Genomic DNA, 18,808 nt, shown 5'->3' on the forward strand with positions numbered 1-18,808 from the left:
ACGCCGGTCCTAGAAATATATTTTTTGGTCTGTCTCCCCAGTGGCTCAGAAAGTAAAGAATCTGCCTACAATGCAGGAGACCTGAGTTCGATCCCTGGATCAGGAAGATCCCCTGGAGAAGGGAATGGCGACCCACTCCAGTATCCTTGCCTGGAGAATCCCATGGACAGAGGCGCCTGGTGGGGTACAGTCCACGGGGTCACAAAGAGTCGGACACAACTGAGTGATTAAACACAGACACAGCTCAGGCAAGGGAAACAGAAGCAAAAAAAAAAAAAAAACAAATGGGACCTAATCGAACTTTAAAGCTTTTACACAGGAAAGGAAACCATCAACAAAGCGTAAAGGCAAGCTACCACATGGGCGAGAACACTTGCACAGTATATGATAAGGGATTAACATCCAACATCTACGAAGAACTCATGCAACTCCATGGTAGAAAACCCAGTTACGAAACGGGCACAGGGCCTGAATGGGCATTGTTCCAAAGAAGATAGACACATGGCCTCCAGGTGTAGGAAAATATGTTCAATATTATTAGTTAGGAAAAAGTAAATCAAAACCACAAGATAGCACCTCACACCTATCAGAATGGCCATCGTCACAAAGATGAGAAATAACGCGTTGGTGAGGATGTGGAAAAGGGGAACCTGGGTATACTTTTGGTGAGAATGTAAACTGACCACTAAGGAAAACAGTATGGAGGTTCCTCAACAAATTAAAAATAGGACTCCTAGATGATCCAGCGATTCCACTCCTGAATATTTATCCAAAGAAAATGAAAACAATACTTCCAAAATAAATATGCACCCCAACTTACAACATCCCAGGTACGGCTGTTTTAAGTGCCCATCAACAGATGGAAGGACAGAGACGTGATCTATAGATACACTGGAGTATTAGGCAGCCATGAAAGATGACGAAAGTCGGCCATGTGCACCAAGATGGGTGGACCCATCTTGAGCTTCGTGATGTAAATCAGAGAAAGACAAACACGTCATGTTTTCACTTATGTGAAATTTGAAGACTTGGATGAACCACCAAAAGATTTTTTGGTGAAATCTGAGTGAGAAGAGACAATGGCAGTCTAGTTAAACTGTAAAGTGTCCATCACTTCCCTGGCGGCTCAGTGGTAAAGAACCCGCCTGCCAATGCAGGAGATTTAAGAGATGTGGGTTTGATCCCTGGGTGGGGAAGGTCCCCTGGAGAAGGCAATGGCAACCCACTCCAGGAGTCTCGCCTGGAGGATCCCAGAGGCAGGAGTCTGGCGGGCTACAGTTCATGGGGTCACAGAGACTCAGATGCAACTGATCACACACAGACAACACTGAATCAGACGCCTCCCGCCGGCAGCGACACACCCCGAGCTCGACTTCGAAAGCCCCCCCCACCGCCCTGACAGGCAGCCCACGTACCGGCTCTGGTGGCGGGCCCACAGCTGCTGGAGGCCGCGGTCGGCCAGGCCCTCCAGGATGAGGACGTGGACCTTCCCGTCCAGCAGGTGGATGCCGGTGAGCACGTCCAGGTCGGGCTGCTCCTGGGTGTTCACCCGGATCTTGAAGGCGGACAGGATCTGCTGGACGTCCTCCAGCGGGTAGGAGTCCAGGGCCAGGGCCCTGGCGTTGATCGTGGTGACGTCCTGCAGGAGGCCGTGCAGCAGGGAGAGCCGCCCGGCCTCGAACACGAAGACCACGCGGCCAAACGGGGAGGGCGCGGCGTCGGCACCGTCCGGCCCGCCGCGCAGAGGCACCGCCACGTCCACGCGCAGCTTCAGCAGGCAGCTGGCCTCCACGTAGTCCCCCGGCGGCATCGGGCCGTCCGCCGCGCGCCCGCTCCTGTGGCCGTGGCCCAGCGGGGCGGCCCAGGGCTCGCAGCTGTGCACGGGGGCGGCCAGGTTCAGGTACTTGTGGCCGAGGAGGAGGTCGGCGAAGCTGACCCGGGCCACGCCGTGCGGGTCCCACATCGTCTCCTGGGCCTCAAAGGGGTTGCTCTCCGTGTCTCCGGGGGAGATGCAGGCCTGGAGGTTGAGGTACGCGTCCAGCGGGTCCTCCCCGAACAGGGTGGGCTTGCGGGAGCAGCTCTCGGACTTGCGGTCCCGGTCGTGCACCTCCACCACCATGGGGGGCCCCGCGAGGTACTCCCGCAGGTCGCTGGGCTGCACGGCCCCCAGGAAAATGACGTTGACGTCCTGGAAGTACACGTGGCTCCCATGCGGCTGGCCCTCGGTCCGGTGCACCGGGGCTCTGTGGAACTGGTACCTGCAATACACGGGGCTGCAGCGCCGCTGCAGACGGCAGGGCCAGGGTCACCCCCTGTCCCCGTCCCCCTTCCCTCCGCTCAAATCCCAGCGCCGGGCTCATCGCCCCCCGCCCCCTACCGTGACAGCCCCTGTGGACTTCAGTTCGGCATCTGCGAGCCCAAGGACAGAGCCGGCTCTGCAGGCCACTGCGAGGACCCAGGGCCGCGGGCAGGGCCCTGAGCTGGCGGCTGGGAGGGCTCAGCGAGCCCCGAGGCACCCCACCCCCCGGGACGGCCAGAGCCGCGCGGATAGGCCCCACAACTCCTCTCATCCCGGGGCCAGACACGGAGAAGCCGGAGAGGAGAGGCCTTCGGGACAGGGAACCCGTGTGTCCCAGCCAGGCCCGCAGGGGCTGGCATGGGTCACCCTGAGCACACAGAGCGCCCACGCGGAAGTGGGGTCTGGGTGCCAGCGGCCTGGCAGGCAGAGGCAGGCGCAGGCCCGTGTTCACACGGAAACAGGGACGCTCGCGCGTGCTAAGACTGCAGCATGAGGAACGGCCCGCTCACACAGCGTGTGGTCCGAACGCACACGGCTATACCCGGGCACTGTTTGTCTTCCTGAAATAAAGGCCGATGCTGAAAGTGATTCAAAAATAATCCGGGCGGCTTTGGTATGGCTTCCCAGGTACCCGGAAGAAATAATGAAAAAGACTTTCTGGAGAAATCTACTTCCAACCCTGGCCTCAGAGAATTCGTGCTGTCACAGTGGGGCCCGGTGGGGGGAAGGGGGCGGCAGGTGAGGGGCAGATGGCCGGGAAGACCCGCTCCGACAGCAGCCGGCCCGGCTCACGCTCACCTCTAGTTCCGTGATGGGCACGGGCTGCAATGGGAGGGAAGAGACGCACTTGATCTTTATGGTCATGGGGTTCAGATCCTGCTTCTGCTCTTCCGTCATGAGGGGAACCTCTGTTTTCAGCATCAAGAAGCAATCTAAGATGCTGGCCGACCTCCCGCTGCTGTGGCTCACGACAGACTGCCATCCTGAGGACAGACACACAGGGCGAGCCCATTCCCGAAGATGGCCCTGAGACAAGGACAGGGGGGCCGGGGAACCGGAGTGCCGGAGCGCCGGAGACAAAGTTACACCTCAAGGAGGAAAACCCAAGACACCAGTCACAACGGGGGAGCGCCCACAGGCACCACGTCGACACCCCTTTCTCCACTGGGGTCTCACAGGTTCCCGAACAGAAAACACTTTCTTTATTTTTGGCTGGGCTGGGTGCTGGGTCTTCATGGCCGTGTGGATTTTTCCCCGCTTGCAGCTGAGCGGGGGCCACTCCCTGGGCGGGGTGCTCCGGCTTCCCTCGTTGCAGGGCAGGGGCTCTGCGCGCACGGCCTTCGGCGACTGTGGCGTGAGGGCTCAGTCGAGGTTTTGCAGAAGTGCGACTGCAGAAGGGAAGCAGGACTTGGCTGGGAGAACACTCTCCTCTTAAAAAGGGGCCCATACATCTCAGCGGGAGGAGATATACTGGTGAAGGCTAAAAAGAACAAAAAATCACCTAAGCTTCAGCTCTGCAAGCAGAGAGGCCTGGTGAGTTTCAAAGCCTAGATCTCAGTCACCGTGTGACCTCCAAGCACTCACACGCTCCTTGAGGCTCCGTACCCTCGCGTGCAAGAGGAGCAGAGATCCCGCCCCTCTCAGGGTGAAGGGATTGACGGCGGCTTACGTGCAGGAAGGTGATGGGCTCATGGGCTCTGCTAGCACTGGGGCCGTGCACAAAAAGACCCGTTCGCTTCTGTTCACGATGCTGATAAATAAGGCACTCGCAGTCAAAGAGAGCAGCTGCTTCCAGAACAAGTGCTGGGCCCAGACTGGGCATGTCTGCAGGGCCCACGGCACCTCCTGGGGGACCCCTCCCCGCGCCCTCGTGACTCTTCAACAAACCAACTGCTTAGGGCCATCGCCGATTATGCCCTGTGTTCTAGGACTTTGTCAGCCTTTTCACAGAAGACCACGCAGTTTAGAAGGACACTCTAATGCAAGTTCAGCTCAGTTCAGTCGCTCAGTCATGTCTGACTGTTTGCGACCCCATGGACTGCTGCACGCCAGGCTTCCCTGTCCTTCACCAATTCCCGGAGCTTGCTCAAACTCATGTCCATCCAGTCGGTGATGCCATCCAACCATCTCATCCTCTGCCATCCCCTTCTCTTCTCACCTTCAATCTTTCAGGGTCTTTTCCAATCAGTTAGTTCTTTGCATCAGGTGGCCAGAGTATTGGAGTTTCAGCTTCAGTATCAGTCCTTCCAATGAATATTCAGGACTGATTTCTTTTAGGATGGACTGGCTGGATCTCCTTGCAGTCCAACAGACTCTCAAGAGTTTTCTCCAACACCACAGTTCAAAAGCATCAATTCTTCGGCACTCAACTTTCTTTATAGTCCAGCTCTCACATCCATACATGACCACTGGAAAAACCATAGCCTTGACCAGATGGACCTTTGTTGGCAAAGTAATGTCTCTGCTTTTTAATATGCTGTCTAGCTGGTCATAATTTTTCTTCCAAGGAGTAAGCGTCTTTTAATTTCATGGCTGCAGTCACCATCTGCAGTGATTTTGGAGCCCCCCAAAATAAAGTCTGTCACTGTTTCCATTGTTTCCCCATCTATTTGCCATGAAGTGATGGAACCAGATGCCATGATCTTAGTTTTCTGAATGTTGAGTTTAAGCCAACTTTTTCACTCTCCTCTTTCACTTTCATCAAGAGGCTCTTTAGTTTTTTGCTTTCCGCCATAACGGTGGTGTCATCTGCATATCTGAGGTTATTGATATTTCTCCCAACAATCTTGATTCTAGTTTGTGCTTTATCCAGCCTGGCATTTTGCATGATGTACTCTGCATGTAAGTTAAATAAGCAGGGTGACAATATACAGCCTAGACATACTCGTTTCCCAATTTGGAACCAGTCTGTTGTTCCATATCCAGTTCTAACTGTTGCTTCCTGACCTGCATACAGGTTTCTCAAGAGGCAGGTCAGGTGGTCTGGTATTCCCATCTCTTAAAGAATTTTCCACAGTTTATTGTGATCCACACAGTCAAAGGCTTTGGCATAGTCAATAAAGCAGATGTTTTTCTGGAATGCTCTTGCTTTTTTGATGATCCAATGGATCTTGGCAATTTGATCTCTGGTTCCTCTGCCTTTTCTAAATCCAGCTTGAACATCTGGAAGTTCACGGTTCATGTACTGTTGAAGCCTGGCTTGGAGAATTTTGAGCATTACTTTTCTAGCATGTGAGATGAATTCAATTTTGCAGTAGTTTGAACATTCTTTGGGATTGCCTTTCTTTGGGATTGGAATGAAAACTGACCTTTTCCAGTCCTGTGGCCACAGCTGAGTTTTCCAAATTTGCTGGCATATTGAGTGCAGCACTTTCATAGCATCATCTTTTAGGACTTGAAATAGCTCAACTGGAATTCTATCACCTCCACTAGCTTTTCTCGAAGTGACGCTTCCTAAGGCCCACTTGACTTCGCATTCCAGGATGTCTGGCTCTAGGTGAGTGATCACAGTGTTGCAGTTATCTGGGTCATTAAAACCTTTTTTGTACAGTTCTTCTGTGTATTCTTACCACCTCTTCTTAATACCTTCTGCTTCAGTTAGGTCCCTACCATTTCTGTCCTTTATTGAGCCCATCTTTGCAGGAAATGTTCCCTTGGTCTAATTTTCTTGACGAGAGCTCTAGTCTTTCCCATTCTTATTGTTTCCCTCTCTTTCTCTGCACTGACGCTGAGGAAGGCTTTCTAATCTCTCCTTGCTACTCACCTCCAATGCAAACACCTACTCAGAGCCTCATGCAGGCGTTTCAGGTGGTGTCAGCCAGGATCCCGGGCAGCGGGCTCAACCTCGGCACTGCTGACGCCTGGGGACAGGTAGTTTTCTGCCGTGGGGACCATTCTGTGCATCATGGGACGTTCACAGCCTCCCGCTCCCACCTGTGACCCCTGAACACGCCTTACACGGCACCACGCGTCCCCGGGGCACGAGTGCCCGAGGTGAGAACCGCTGACTCACAGAAGGAAGGCGGCCGGAGCGAGTGCACCCCCAGGTCTGTGCACGGTGGCTACACTCAAACTCGACAGGGCCACGCCCGTCAAGTGATCATCCAAGGACTCCCAGCCGATAAGCGGCGGGACCAGTGTCCCACCACTCCTGCGTGGCCCGTGCGGTCGCTCCACTGCGCGGTACAAGGAAGAGCCCGCTCCAAACACGGAACCCTTCTGGACTCTCACTGGCCAACAACACTCACCACCAAGGTGTTCCGCGTCTGAGGCCTAATCAGACATTGAAGATGACCAACCAATCGTGCGAGTCTAGGAATGTGTTGTTTTTCACTCGTTCAGTCACATCCAACTCTCTGTGACCCCATGGACTGCAGCACGCCAGGCCTCCCTGTCCATCACCAACTCCTGGAGTTTACTCAAACCCATGTCCGTCAAGTCAATGCCATGCAGCCATCTCATCCTCTGTCGTCCGCTTCTCCTCCTGCCCTCAATCCCTCCCAGCATCAGGGTCTTTTCCAATGAGTCAACTCTTCGCATGAGGTGGCCAAAGTACTGGAGTTTCAGCTTCAGTATCAGTCCTTCCAATGAACACCCAGGACCGATCTCCTTTAGGATGGACTGGTTGGATCTCCTTGCAGTCCAAGGGACTCTCAAGAGTCTTCTCCACACCACAGATCAAAAGCACCAATCTCAAGCTATTACATTTTATGGGAAAAGAAACCTACACCCGGCTTGATGAGCCGCGGCCTCTGCAGCTTGTGACCACAAACCGAGGCGTCGGCACCAGGCGCAGGGTCTCTCTGCTTCCCTTGCTGGAGGCGCCGTGGGCGCAGCTCCCCCGCCAGCAGACGTCCTGGCAGAGGAGCAACCTCCTCAGCAGCAGCCTGCCTGGCCCTGCCGTGTGCAGGGCTCCCTGCAGAGCCGCTCACACACGGCATCCTTTGTGATCCTTTCTACACCCCTGGGGGGAAGGGAGGCACTGCCCCCATTTCACAGATGACACTGAGGCTCAGAGGAAGCAGGCAACCTGCTGGGAAGCAGCCGAGCCAGAATTCGCAGCCGGCGCGTCACTCCGGCAGGCCCTGTCACCGTGTACACGGCCATCACGGCAGAGCTTACGGGGAGCGGACCCTCACCTCTCAGCTTCACCTGGCGGACACGTCCCTCCGGCAGGTGTGTCCCCAGCCGGGCGTCCCCCTTCCCTCCCTGCAAAGTCAGGAGCCGGCCAGGCGGGGCCCCGGCGCCCACCCACCTGCAGCAGCAGCGGTTCCTTCGCATTCAAGACCAAAGCAGCGTGAAACCCAAGACGCTGCCGCAGGCGGGGTCTCGGGGCGGCTGCGTGGACGCGTGATCGTCCTGGACATGGCTCGGGCAGTGCGCGAGGCGTCCCTGAAAACTCACTTTGGGTGAAACTGATCTTCAAAAATCTGTCTGAAAGTGTGAACTTAAAAGACTGTTTCCTCAAAACATATCAACCCAAGTGCCTACAGGAGCAAGAATTTTCGCAGCATTCCTGAACCTGGAGAGCGACCCTCGGAGTCTACCTAAGCTTCTCCAGATCAGCCAGAAGGCGGCGCTAGTTCACCCTGACGGTCAAAAAACCCCCAGTGAAGAAAGTCTGAGATTCCTTTCTCTGAAACAAGGATTCCCTCCGTGTTACTCTTTTAAGACAAAGTCAGAGAATTTTACCCAATCAGCTAATTTTTTCCATCATCTAAACACATGGACAGAATACCTATTTATTTTCGATCAACCCAGTTTATAAATTGGGATGGATGTCGCAGAGCAAAAGACGCAAACCCTTGTTCTGCCCCTAATCTGTGTGTCCTCAGGGAAGTTGTTTGACTTCTGAGTTCGGATTCCTCACGGAAAAAACAGTGATGATGATAACCACGCCCTATACCACCAGCAGCAACACCCGCAGTTCACTGGGGCAGAGTTTGTCCTGAGAAGCCAACAGCAGGACAGAAACGCTGCTTACCTCTCCCCACGTCCTGCACTAGACGCCTTTAGGAGCAGCGTTCACACAGAGCAGCAGTTCCGTTCGCAGACAAGGCTGAGCCGTCTGTCACCCTCACATGTTTGCTTGGGCTTTGCGATCAGACCTGGGTTGGAATCCTGGGCCCGCTTGCTCGCTGAGCGATCTCAGTTTGGCCTCTCTGTGCCTCCGTGTCCCGCCCTGAACAGTGAGGACGCTCACCGCCCGGGACGCCAGGCGCCTACCTGCGAGGAGCGGCAGGACCTCCAGCTGGATGGAGAAGCTGCTGTGCCTCACGTGGCCCGCCAGCCTCACGTCCACCTCCTCCTCCGCTCGGGACTTCTTCCTCCTCCTCTGCATCTTCCTCCTGCCGTCCGAGTCTTTCCGTTTAACTGTGAAATCAGAGGAAGGGAAGAGCGTCAGGGAGGGCTCCCTGGAGTCAGAGGCTCCCGCCCCATCCCGGTGGCGTCCACCTGTAGCCAGCAGGCCGGCCGGCGTTACACGCAGGAGGAAATCAGGGGGCGTCCTGGTCCCCCCACCCACCGCTGCCCAGAGCCTGCCGTGATGACACCGGCCACGGGAAACATAGAGGTTCTCCTCCACGCTGGCTCTCAACCTCAGCGCAGGGCTGACGGCTGCGCCCAGGAGCTGAGCCATCAAGGTTCCAGAACCAGCTCCTTGCCACCTGCAGGGCAAGCGCCATAACCAATCTGAGCCTCAATCCCCCGTCTGTCTGAGAGAGAGGGGGAAACATCCGTGAGAGGCTCAGCCCAGAACCCAGCTCAGATCAGGAAGAAAAAGGAGATGATAAGATGCAGAAGCCTGGGCGACTAAAACCACAAGCTGTTGGTTCTGTGGCAGAAAGACCGATGGAACAGACCCTTCCGGGCAAACAGGCAGGAACAGACACACACAAAGGGGGACGCGACAGGGCCCAAGGGAGCCCTTCACACCAGTGGGAAAGGATGGACTCGGCGACTCAGGACGCCGACTATCCATGTGGAGGCAAATTAAACCACTGGGCACCTCATGCCACATGCAAAATGAGTTGCAGGCTGAAGATGGGAAAGAAAACCCTCAAAACCATTGGAAGAATATGTGGGAGACTACAGACCACCGTCTGGATGAGCACAGGTTTCTAAACTGTTCCCCAAGGCAGAAGCTGGGGAAGAAGAGGTGAACACCTGCCACACGTGACAGCCAGCCCGCGTGCTGGGAAACGGTAAGACACATCCCAGCCGGGGGTGCTTCCAGGGCGTGAAACTGCAGAATTATTCAAAAGACCCTAAAAAGTAAGGTTGGGGATCAACAGGAAAAATCATTTCAACCCAACAGAGCAACATAAACGAAGACACACAAATAGGGCAATGACTCCCAGATGCTCCCGACCCCACGAATCAGGAACTGGGCCCCTGACTCTGCCAAGCGAGGGTGACAGAGAGGAAAAGTGGGAATTCTCACTGCTGCTCTCAGGAGGGCAAAGAGGTACAACCAGGACTGAACCTGCAGCATCTCCCGAGTGACCGGCGGGCGTGTCCTACACCCGGGAACCGGCAGGGCAGGCGCCCAGAGCCTCCTGCACGCGTGCTGGAGCCCCCGCGAGGACGGTCACCGCCGCCGGCAGCAATCCGAAACTGGTGACCGTCCAGACGTCTCTCAGCGAGGCCGGGGGGGCGAAGGGGCCGGACTGGCATCAGTCAGTCAGTTCAGTCGCTCAGTCGTGTCTGACTCTTTGCAACCTCATGGACGGCAGCACGCCAGGCCTCCCGTCCATCACCAACTCCCGGAGCCTACTAAAACTCACGTCCATTGAGTCGGTGATGCCACCCAACCATCTCACCCTCTGTCGTCCCCTTCTCCTCCCGCCTTCAATCTTTCCCAGCGTCAGAGTCTTTTCCAATGAGTCAGTTCTTCACATCAGGAGGCCAAAGTATTGGAGTTTCAGCTTCACCATCAGTCCTTCCATGAATATTCAGGACTGATCTCCTTTAGGATGGACTGGTTGGATCTCCTTGCAGTCCAAGAGACTCTCACGAGTCTCCTCCAACACCACAGTTCAAAAGCATCAATTCTTTGGCACTCAGCTTTCTTTATGGTCTAACTCTCACATCCATACATGATTACTGGAAAAACCATAGCTTTGACTAGACAGACCTTTGTAGGCAAAGTAATGTCTCTGCTTTTTAATATGCTGTCTAGGTTGGTCATAGCTTTTCTTCCAAGGAGCAAGTGTCTTTTAATTTCATGGCTGCAATCATCATCTGCAGTGATTTTGGAGCCCAAGAAAATAAAGTTGCTCACTGTTTCCATTGTTTCCCCATCTACCCATGAAGTGACGCGACCAGATGCCATGATCTTAGTTTTTTGAACGTTGAGTTTTAACCCAACTTTTTCACTCTCCTCTTTCACTTTCATCAAGAGGCTCTTTAGTTCCTCTTCACTTTCTGCCATAAGAGTGGTGTCATCAGCGTATCTGAGGTTATTGATTTTTCTCCTGGCAATCTTGATTCCAGCTTGTGCTTCATCCAGCCCAGCATTTCTCATGAAGTACTCTGCATATAAGTTAAATAAGCAGGGTGACAATATACAGCCTTGACGTACTCCTTTCCCTATTTGGAACCAGTTTGTTGTTCCATATCCTGTTGTAACCGTTGCTTCTTGACCTGCATACAGATTTCTCAGAAGGCAGGAAAGGTGGTCTGGTATTCCCATCTCTTCAGAAATTTCCTACAGTTTGTTGTGATCCACATTGTCAAAAGGACTTCCCTGGTGGCTCAGAGGGTAAAGCGTCTGCCTACAATGTGGGAGACCCAGGTTCAATCCCTGGGTTGGGAAGATCTCCTGGAGAAGGAAATGGCAACCCACTCCAGCATTCTCACCTGGAAAATCCCATGGACGAAGGAACCTCGTAAGCTACAGTTCATGGGGTCGCAAAGAGTCAGACACGACCGAGCAACTTCACTTTCAGGCCTTGGCGTAGTCAATAAAGCAGAAGTAGATGTTTTTCTGGAACTCTCTTGCTTTTTCGATGATCCAATGGATGTTGGCAATTTGATCCCTGGTTCCTCTGCCTTTTCTAAATCCAGTTTGAGCATCTGGAAGTTCACAGTTCATATACTGTGTAAGCCTGACTTGGAGAATTTGAGTACTACTTTGCTAGCGTGTGAGATGAGTGGAATGGTGTGCTAGTTTGAGCATTCTTTGGCATTGCCTTTCTTTGGAATTAGAATGAAAACTGACCTTTTCCAGTCCTGCGCCCACTGCTGAGTTTTCCAGATTTGCTGGCATATTGGGTGCAGCACTTTAACAGCATCATCTTTTAGGACTTGAAATAGCATGTATTGACACAAACACGTCACAGGAAAAGAGGCAGGTTCAGGGCTTCCCTGGCATGTCCGACGCTTTGCGACCCCATGGACTGTAGCCCCAGGCTCCTCTGTCGGTGCGGATTCTCCAGGCAAGAACACTGGGGTGGGTTGCCATGCCCTCCTCCAGGCGACCTTCCCGACCCAGGGATGGGTTAAGGAGATGCTCTGCTGCAGTTACAGTCAAGCGAATGGGGAGCAGGGGGGCAAGTGTCCTGTGTGCTGGCTCTGGAACCCTGGAGATGCAACAGTTTGCTGAAAACCTGGTGAGGAAATCTAAGCCAAGAAGGAGGAGGCGGACTCAGGGATCCGAGGACCCTCTCTGGGAGCCTGACTCTCAGATACACGCTTCCCAGAGCAGCTCCTAGGACCTGAGATGCAGTTTCCCTGGTTCCACCCTAAGAAGCACGCACCTTCCCAGCTTCCAAAGAGTCTCTCCACACGTGCCTCAGCCCACATATCTACCCTACAGAGCATCGATCACACAGACGTGTGATTAATTTCCTGGACGTCTCTGGTCAGCATTACAGATTTTCATGTCCCCCGTTCCCTGGTGACTGAGATGGTTAAGAATCCACTTGCAATGTGGGAGAGCTGGGCTTGCTCCCTGGGTCAGGAAGACCCCCTGGAGGAAGGCATGGCCACCCACTCTTCTTGCCTGGAGAATCCCACGGACAGAGGAGCCTGGCGGGCTGCAGTCCATGGGGTCAGAGAGCCAGACACGACCGAGCAACTAAGCTCGTACACGCAGCACGATGGGCCAGGAGCACAGAAACACCGGTGGAAAGAATGGGCGGATGGTGAGCCAGGCTGTGTCAGTTAAAAACCGCAACAAGTATTTTTTACTTTTGATTAACATGGGAACCTTATCGAAGAATTCCGAATTTGAAACATTTCATAATTCTCTTTCAGGTCCAGTCATGCGATAAAGTTCCAGAAGCCCATCCCCACTTACTCTGAAATTTCTGCTTCTCTAACAGCTTTGTCAAGCTGATGAATGACGGCTTCTCAGTTAGCTCCTTCACCTCCATCGTGGTTGCCCCTCCCAAAGGAGTGACCGGTTTGGAATCGCCCCATCTAGAGAATGCGCAAAGAGAAAAATAAAGGAAAGTGAGACAAACTAGGAAGCGGAGCTAAGAATCTACTTACTGGACTGGATGTAAGCGGGTTCTCAAAGAGATGGCACTGCCTTCCTGTAAACTACTGCCGCTAACATTTTAACATGCATCTGAGTCGCCAGGGGCGGTTACCAAATAAAACGCAGGTTGTGGTTCAGCAAGCCTTGGGTGACCTGAGACCCCGTTTCTAACAAATTCCCGCTAATGATGAGGCTGCCACTCTGCAGACAACCTTGCATTATCAAGTATGATGATTAAAAATATATTATTGATTTTTAAAAAATCAACTGAAAACTCTAAAATATCCAGGAATTCACTTACAGGAATTACCCACAACATCTACAAGAAAAAAAAAATAATAACCATATTAAATGTCATAAAGGAGAAACAGAATTAGGTGAAAAGATATAGCATGATCATGGATGGGGGAACTTCATAATGTAAAAATGTCAATTCCCTCCAAATAAATCTATAAATTCCTGCAAAACAAACTCTTGACTGACATTTTTAATGATGTGCTCTGAGTCACTTTGCTTACAGAAGAAGCGAATGCCATGTTGTGAAGCTCCTGGACTTCAGTACAATTTCTTTTCATGACAGTTCTCTTGGTCCTTCCCATCCCTTCCCCCCAAGTCACCAGGTGGATCTCCCTTCTCCCCCCGGTCCCCACAGCGTCTTAGGAGTCCCCTCTCTGGTTCCCCCCCGAGGCTCTAGGAGGCCCAGGAACAACTGCCCCCCCATCAGGAGGCGCAGTGGACTATACTCAGCTGTCCAATGGTACGGGCTGGGATTCCGGCTTTACTAACGCCCCCAAGCCTCCCAAGGATTCTAGTTTTATAACCTGTGCCAACCACTTAGCCTCAAAGTCCCTTCATGAAGATAATGGAGATGGTAATGCCACCCCCAGAGTGACGGAGCTGAGGATAACATGAAATGCACTACCGCAGGCAGAAGCAGGGGCCTGACGCCCGGCACGGGCTCAGAGGACTCAGAGAGCCTTTCTCGGTTCTGTGCCTCCCACCTGGACTGCGTGAGCTCCTGGGTAAGCGAAGCGACCAAAATTCCACGCGACTCTGGGAGGGGGGCTTGCAGGGTAAGAAGAAAAGGAGGCCCCCTTCCCACACCCCCAAAAATAGCACGGGGCCCTCCTTACTGGACTGTGGCAAGCTCTTCCGACCTGAGTAGCTTTTCATGGTCCTCGAGGTTCCCAGGAAGAGTTTCCGTATCTGCTGGGAGAGAAGCCGACCACATGAGTCAGCGTCTCCAAGCCTCCCGCCCTGCACGCACTCACCCAGAAAAGGGTCCTGGACACACCTGCAGTGCCAGCCCCCGCGCTGCAGCCCCAAAGCGTCCAGCAAAATGTCTGTGGATAACACATGACGCAACGAGTGAATATACAGATAACTATGATGATCTGGACAAACGGAGGCAAGAAAGGCCTCTAAGTCCTTATGTAATACTCCACAGAGAACAAAAAAGAAGTCTATGATCTGTTCACCCGGTTACTTCAGCAGTTTACACTGGAAACTACTGAAAAGACCCCCGAGTTTCCTTTGTTCCCACCGGCAGGGAACAGCGAAGCAAATCAGCGGTACTAGAGAGGAAATACTATGAAGCCACCACACATAAAGCTTACGGAAAGTTGTTAAGGAAATAGAAGGTGATGATGCAATGATCTCACACTAGAAGATTATGTACCCAGAATAACCTCATCTGTATTTAAAGAAAAAAAATCTTAGCACAAAAACAAAAGAATCTGCCCTAACAGGATAACCAGAACACTGCACTGCTTGCTCCTGGCGCCCGAACGATCCAGTACGTTCCCGGCTTGTCTTATACTTCTATCTTTTTACTGACTGTTCTAAAAAAGAAACAAAAACTACATCATGTCTCCACTTAGAGAAGCGTTTTTTTAAGTGACCAAAATGAAAGAATCAACAACAGTGATTTGCGGGGTGGGGGACCACACCCACCTCGGAGCACGAGGCACCCCCGCGGACGCCAGCGCGCACGCATCACCCGGGACCCCCGGCCAGCCGCCTTCCCGCCGGGGTCCGCCTCCACTCACCGTGCGCTGGCTTCGCAGATCTCGGTTTTTCCAGCTTCTCTGGTGTGTGTTCCTGGCACTGCTGCTCTTTGAAGTGAACCCCCTGTTCAGACAATCTTCTCTGACTTAAAACCAAATTTTTCACTTCCTCTAGAACACAGGAGGAGATAGCATCGCTGACTCGGCTCATCAGGAACACACTTACTGCTTATCAGAAACTGCTTCCCCACCAGGTGAGCGTCCCTCTCCCCGCGCTGGAGCACTGACAGGGGAGGCCGCTGCCTCCCGGGGGAGCTGCTGGCTGGGGGGCCGCCTCCAAACACCAGGCCGCGCCCACCTCGCCGGGAACAGCTGCTCCAGACCAGGTCCCTAGGCCAGGGCCCGGGGCTGCGTTAAGATGCTCACCCTGCACGTGAAGGAAGGCATCGCCACCTGCCCATCCCACAGACGCTTCCGTCACCCTCGTGCGGTCAGGAACCCACCCTTTACCAAAAGCAGGACGAACCCCGGCAAGGGCGACGCCCCTCGGGCTCTCGCCCATCTGTCAGTGGGGGTGGGCGGACAGCAGCCGAGCAGAGGGAGAGAGGGAAGGTTAAAGAAGATGGCAGAGACAGGTGAGACCGGGCGCAGTGCTGGAGGAAGGGTGATACTCTGGGAAGAAGAAATTAGGCCAAGAGCCCCTGGTGCCTCGAGGCTGGCCCTGCAATGCGGAGAAGCCTCGTGTCTTCAGGGGCCAGGGCTGGACCTGGGTGCAGGTGATGGTGACGATGAGAAAGAAGGCTCAGGGCGCCAGGGGCAGGATGCCTTCAAGGCTGGGCTCAGACGTCACACTTGGTTCCTGAAGACACTGGGCAGCGTGAGAAGCCGCAGAGCTGGCAAGCGCCAGGGTGTCAGGGGTGATGCAGGAAGGTCAGGGAGCGGGGCGAGAGAAAGGAGACAGGAAAAAACGCGGGTGCAGAGAGAGGAGGCAGGTGAGGGTAGGGAGCCCCAGGGGAGCCACCCCAGGCAGCGTCCCCAAGCAGGCGCTGGGCCGGGGGCAGCGGTTGCCGGGAATGGGGGGCACAGCAGGAGCCAGCCACGACCTGGGGCTTCAAAGGGGCCGCCGGTCAGCGCTGAGAGCAGACAGAGGTGCCGTTGTGCTGACGGACGCCAGCACGGGCCCCCGAAAACCAGACGCACCCAACAGAGGGACGCTGGCTTTCTGCTGCCGGCTGGTGAGAAGCCACCACGTCCTGGGACCGTTTCAACTCAAACCCAGACACCTGACTTACCTGAAGATCCCAGATCTTCCATAAACCCGGAAGACTTTAGCCGATAATACTTGACTCTTTTCGAAACCTTTTCCTTGGTGTCCCAGACCTTCAAGGTGATTTTGTGAAAATTTATTTTCTTCAGTAACTCCTTGGTCACGCTGATGTTGAAAGCATGGGTCCACGCCACCCAGACCCTGTCCCCTTCCTGCCATGGCCTGACGGTCTGCGTGAGAGGACAGGAGGCTCTCAGGGGCCAGGGTCTGACCGCCGGCACGGTGAGCCGGCTGTCTGCCCGTGTGTCCCGACCTCTCCCAGCTCCCAGCTCACATCAGGAACCAGGAAATGGGTGCCGGGAACATGGGCCCGCATGCCTCTGGGATCCTCGGAAAACTGAAAGGAAGAGCACTTCGTGCAGAGTGTCCTTCCCGGGCGCTCTCCGTCCTGACCCCGAGCCCCGCCCCAGCGAGGTGTGCCCGTGGCCAGGAGCAGACACCCGGACTCCCGTGCACACATGCAAACAGACAGCTGCTGCTGCTAAGTCGCTTCCGTCGTGGCCGACTCTGCGCGACCCCGTAAACGGCAGCCCACCAGGCTCCGCCGTCCCTGGGATTCTCCAGGCAAGAACACTGGAGTGGGCTGCCATCTCCTTCTCCAATGAATGAAAGCGAAAAGTGAAAGTGAAGTCGCTCAGCCATGTCTGACTCTTCGAGACCCCATGGACCGCAGCCCACCAGGCTCCTCCGTCCGTGGGATTTTTCAGGCAAGAGCACTGGAGTGGGATGCCATTGCCTTCTCGGGAAAGAAACAGCAAGAGCTGCCAAAACTTTGGGAACTCCAAAGAAATTCTTAGGTTGAAAACACCTGCACAGACAATCCTTGGGTCGCTGCTATTAGGTTCACTGCCATTCAGTAGATCTGGGGTGGGGCCCAAGGCCTTGAATTCCCAGCCAGCTCCAGGGGAAGCCAGCACCCTCTGTGACTCCTCCTGTTTCTTGCGGGTATCAGACTACAGGCAAGGCCACGCACACACAGAGACACACACAGACACACACACACACTGACCCTCACTCCCGAGTCCAGGAACACCTTGGCCACGGTAGGAAACAGCAGCACGTCCACCTTTTTAGGCTCCCCGTCGTCGGGCAGGAGGACGTACTCGACGTGGTAGTAATGGTGAACCTTTGCCACCGGCTTGTCTGCTTTAGGCTGTCGCCTGTATTTTTCAGCCAAACTCGAAAATTTCCGTTTATGACCTAGAGGACACAGATGGAGTGAGTCCCGTCCTAACCTCACGTGGGAAGGCAGAGCCGTCTCCATGACTCCCCGCTCCCAAGAAGAGCCGGAGGCTGGGGGGTGGGGGCCTGTGCAGCCACCCGCTCGGCGTGAAGGCATGTGTCCGGTCCTCCGCTCATGACTCTGAGGTCAGCATCTCCGTAAAGGTGTTAAAACCAAACATCACAGCACGATGTGATTTGTGTAACGCCAGCGGCGTGAACAAGACAGCAGAGCAGGGGTTTGCGGGGGGCGTATCCTGGGGTGGGGGGCCCAGGGGCCGCCAGCGAGTCATGCAGGGGCAAAGCTGGCAGACACCCAGGCTGAGCCCACCAAAACCTCACCAGGGAAGCTGTAAGATGCGGGGCGGTGGGGAGGGCAGGACACAGAACGTGAGTCTGGGCTTCCCCAAGAGGCACAGCCTCCCAGGCCTGCCCTGGACCGTCACTCCAGGCTGAGTCTTAACACGCCGCGAGAAGATGATTCAGGAACTCCATAAGGCTCCCTCTGAGCCGCTGTCTATAAAACTGACAGTTTTAAAGCTGTCACTGTAAAATGTCAACGGTTTATCGCCCAGGAGGCTGCTGTACAAAGGAGGTGCCCCAAAAGGTCTTCAGGAATGAGCTTCTCACAGCCGTCCTCAGGGGCAGGAGAAATCCTGGTGAAGGGGGAGGTGATGAGGAAGCTGGCAGCATTTCACAGACCTGTCTTGAGACTCAAGCCAAGGTGGGCCAACAAGCAGACACACTCTCACTTCCTATCCACATTCGCAAATGCTACAGTATTCAGCGGGCAATGTAACAGTATCTATCCAAAAAAAGGCGGGCAATGCAACAATAGCTATCCAAAAAGTTAAGAGGCTTACTCCTTGGAAGAAAAGCAATGACAAATCTAGACAGCGCATTAAAAAGCAGAGACAATACTTAGCCTACAAAGGTCCGTCTATGGTTTTTCCAGTTGTCACATACAGCTGTGAGAGCTGGACCATAAGGAAGACTGACGCTGAAGAACTGATGCCTTCAGACTGCGGTGCTGGAGGAGACTCTTGAGAGTCCATGGACTGCAAGGAGATCAAACCAGTCAACCCTGAAGGAAGTCAACCCCGAATATTCACTGGAAGAACTGAGGCTGAAGCTCCAATACTTTGGCCACTGATGCGAAGAACTGACTCTTTGGAAAAGACCTTTATGCTGGGAAAGACTGAGGGCAGGAGGAGAAGGGGACGACAGAGGATGAGATGGAACGGTATCACGGACTCAAAGGACATCAGTTTGAGCGAAATCCAGGAGATAGGCAAAAACAGGGAAGCCTGGCATGCTTCAGTCTGTGGGGTCGCAAAGAGTCAGACACCACTGAGCGACTGAACGACAATCCAAAAAGTATGAACACAGTTCTTAAACCCAGCAATTCCATTTCTTAAAATTCAGGCTACACAAGGACCCACACATATGCCCAGAAATGTACATACAACGAT

The 18,808-nt window shown here is 54.1% G+C and overlaps 1 protein-coding gene across 1 annotated transcript in view; it reads right to left on the minus strand.

Annotated features, from left to right (window-relative positions):
- The window catches only part of CFAP92 (cilia and flagella associated protein 92 (putative)), a 31,815-nt gene that overhangs the window by 8,327 nt on the left and 4,680 nt on the right, over window positions 1-18,808 (minus strand). The window contains exons 2-9 of the mRNA XM_065934007.1: window positions 17,125-17,315; window positions 16,072-16,285; window positions 14,831-14,959; window positions 13,916-13,991; window positions 12,600-12,721; window positions 8,525-8,671; window positions 3,098-3,282; window positions 1,416-2,284 (exon numbers count right to left, since the gene is read on the minus strand). Coding sequence (XP_065790079.1) covers window positions 1,416-2,284; window positions 3,098-3,282; window positions 8,525-8,671; window positions 12,600-12,721; window positions 13,916-13,991; window positions 14,831-14,959; window positions 16,072-16,285; window positions 17,125-17,315 — 1,933 coding nt within the window. The remainder of the gene's footprint in view (window positions 1-1,415; window positions 2,285-3,097; window positions 3,283-8,524; window positions 8,672-12,599; window positions 12,722-13,915; window positions 13,992-14,830; window positions 14,960-16,071; window positions 16,286-17,124; window positions 17,316-18,808) is intronic.

The sequence above is a fragment of the Muntiacus reevesi genome, chromosome 4 (assembly GCF_963930625.1).
Source record: "Muntiacus reevesi chromosome 4, mMunRee1.1, whole genome shotgun sequence".
NCBI classification, from domain to species: domain Eukaryota; kingdom Metazoa; phylum Chordata; class Mammalia; order Artiodactyla; family Cervidae; genus Muntiacus; species Muntiacus reevesi.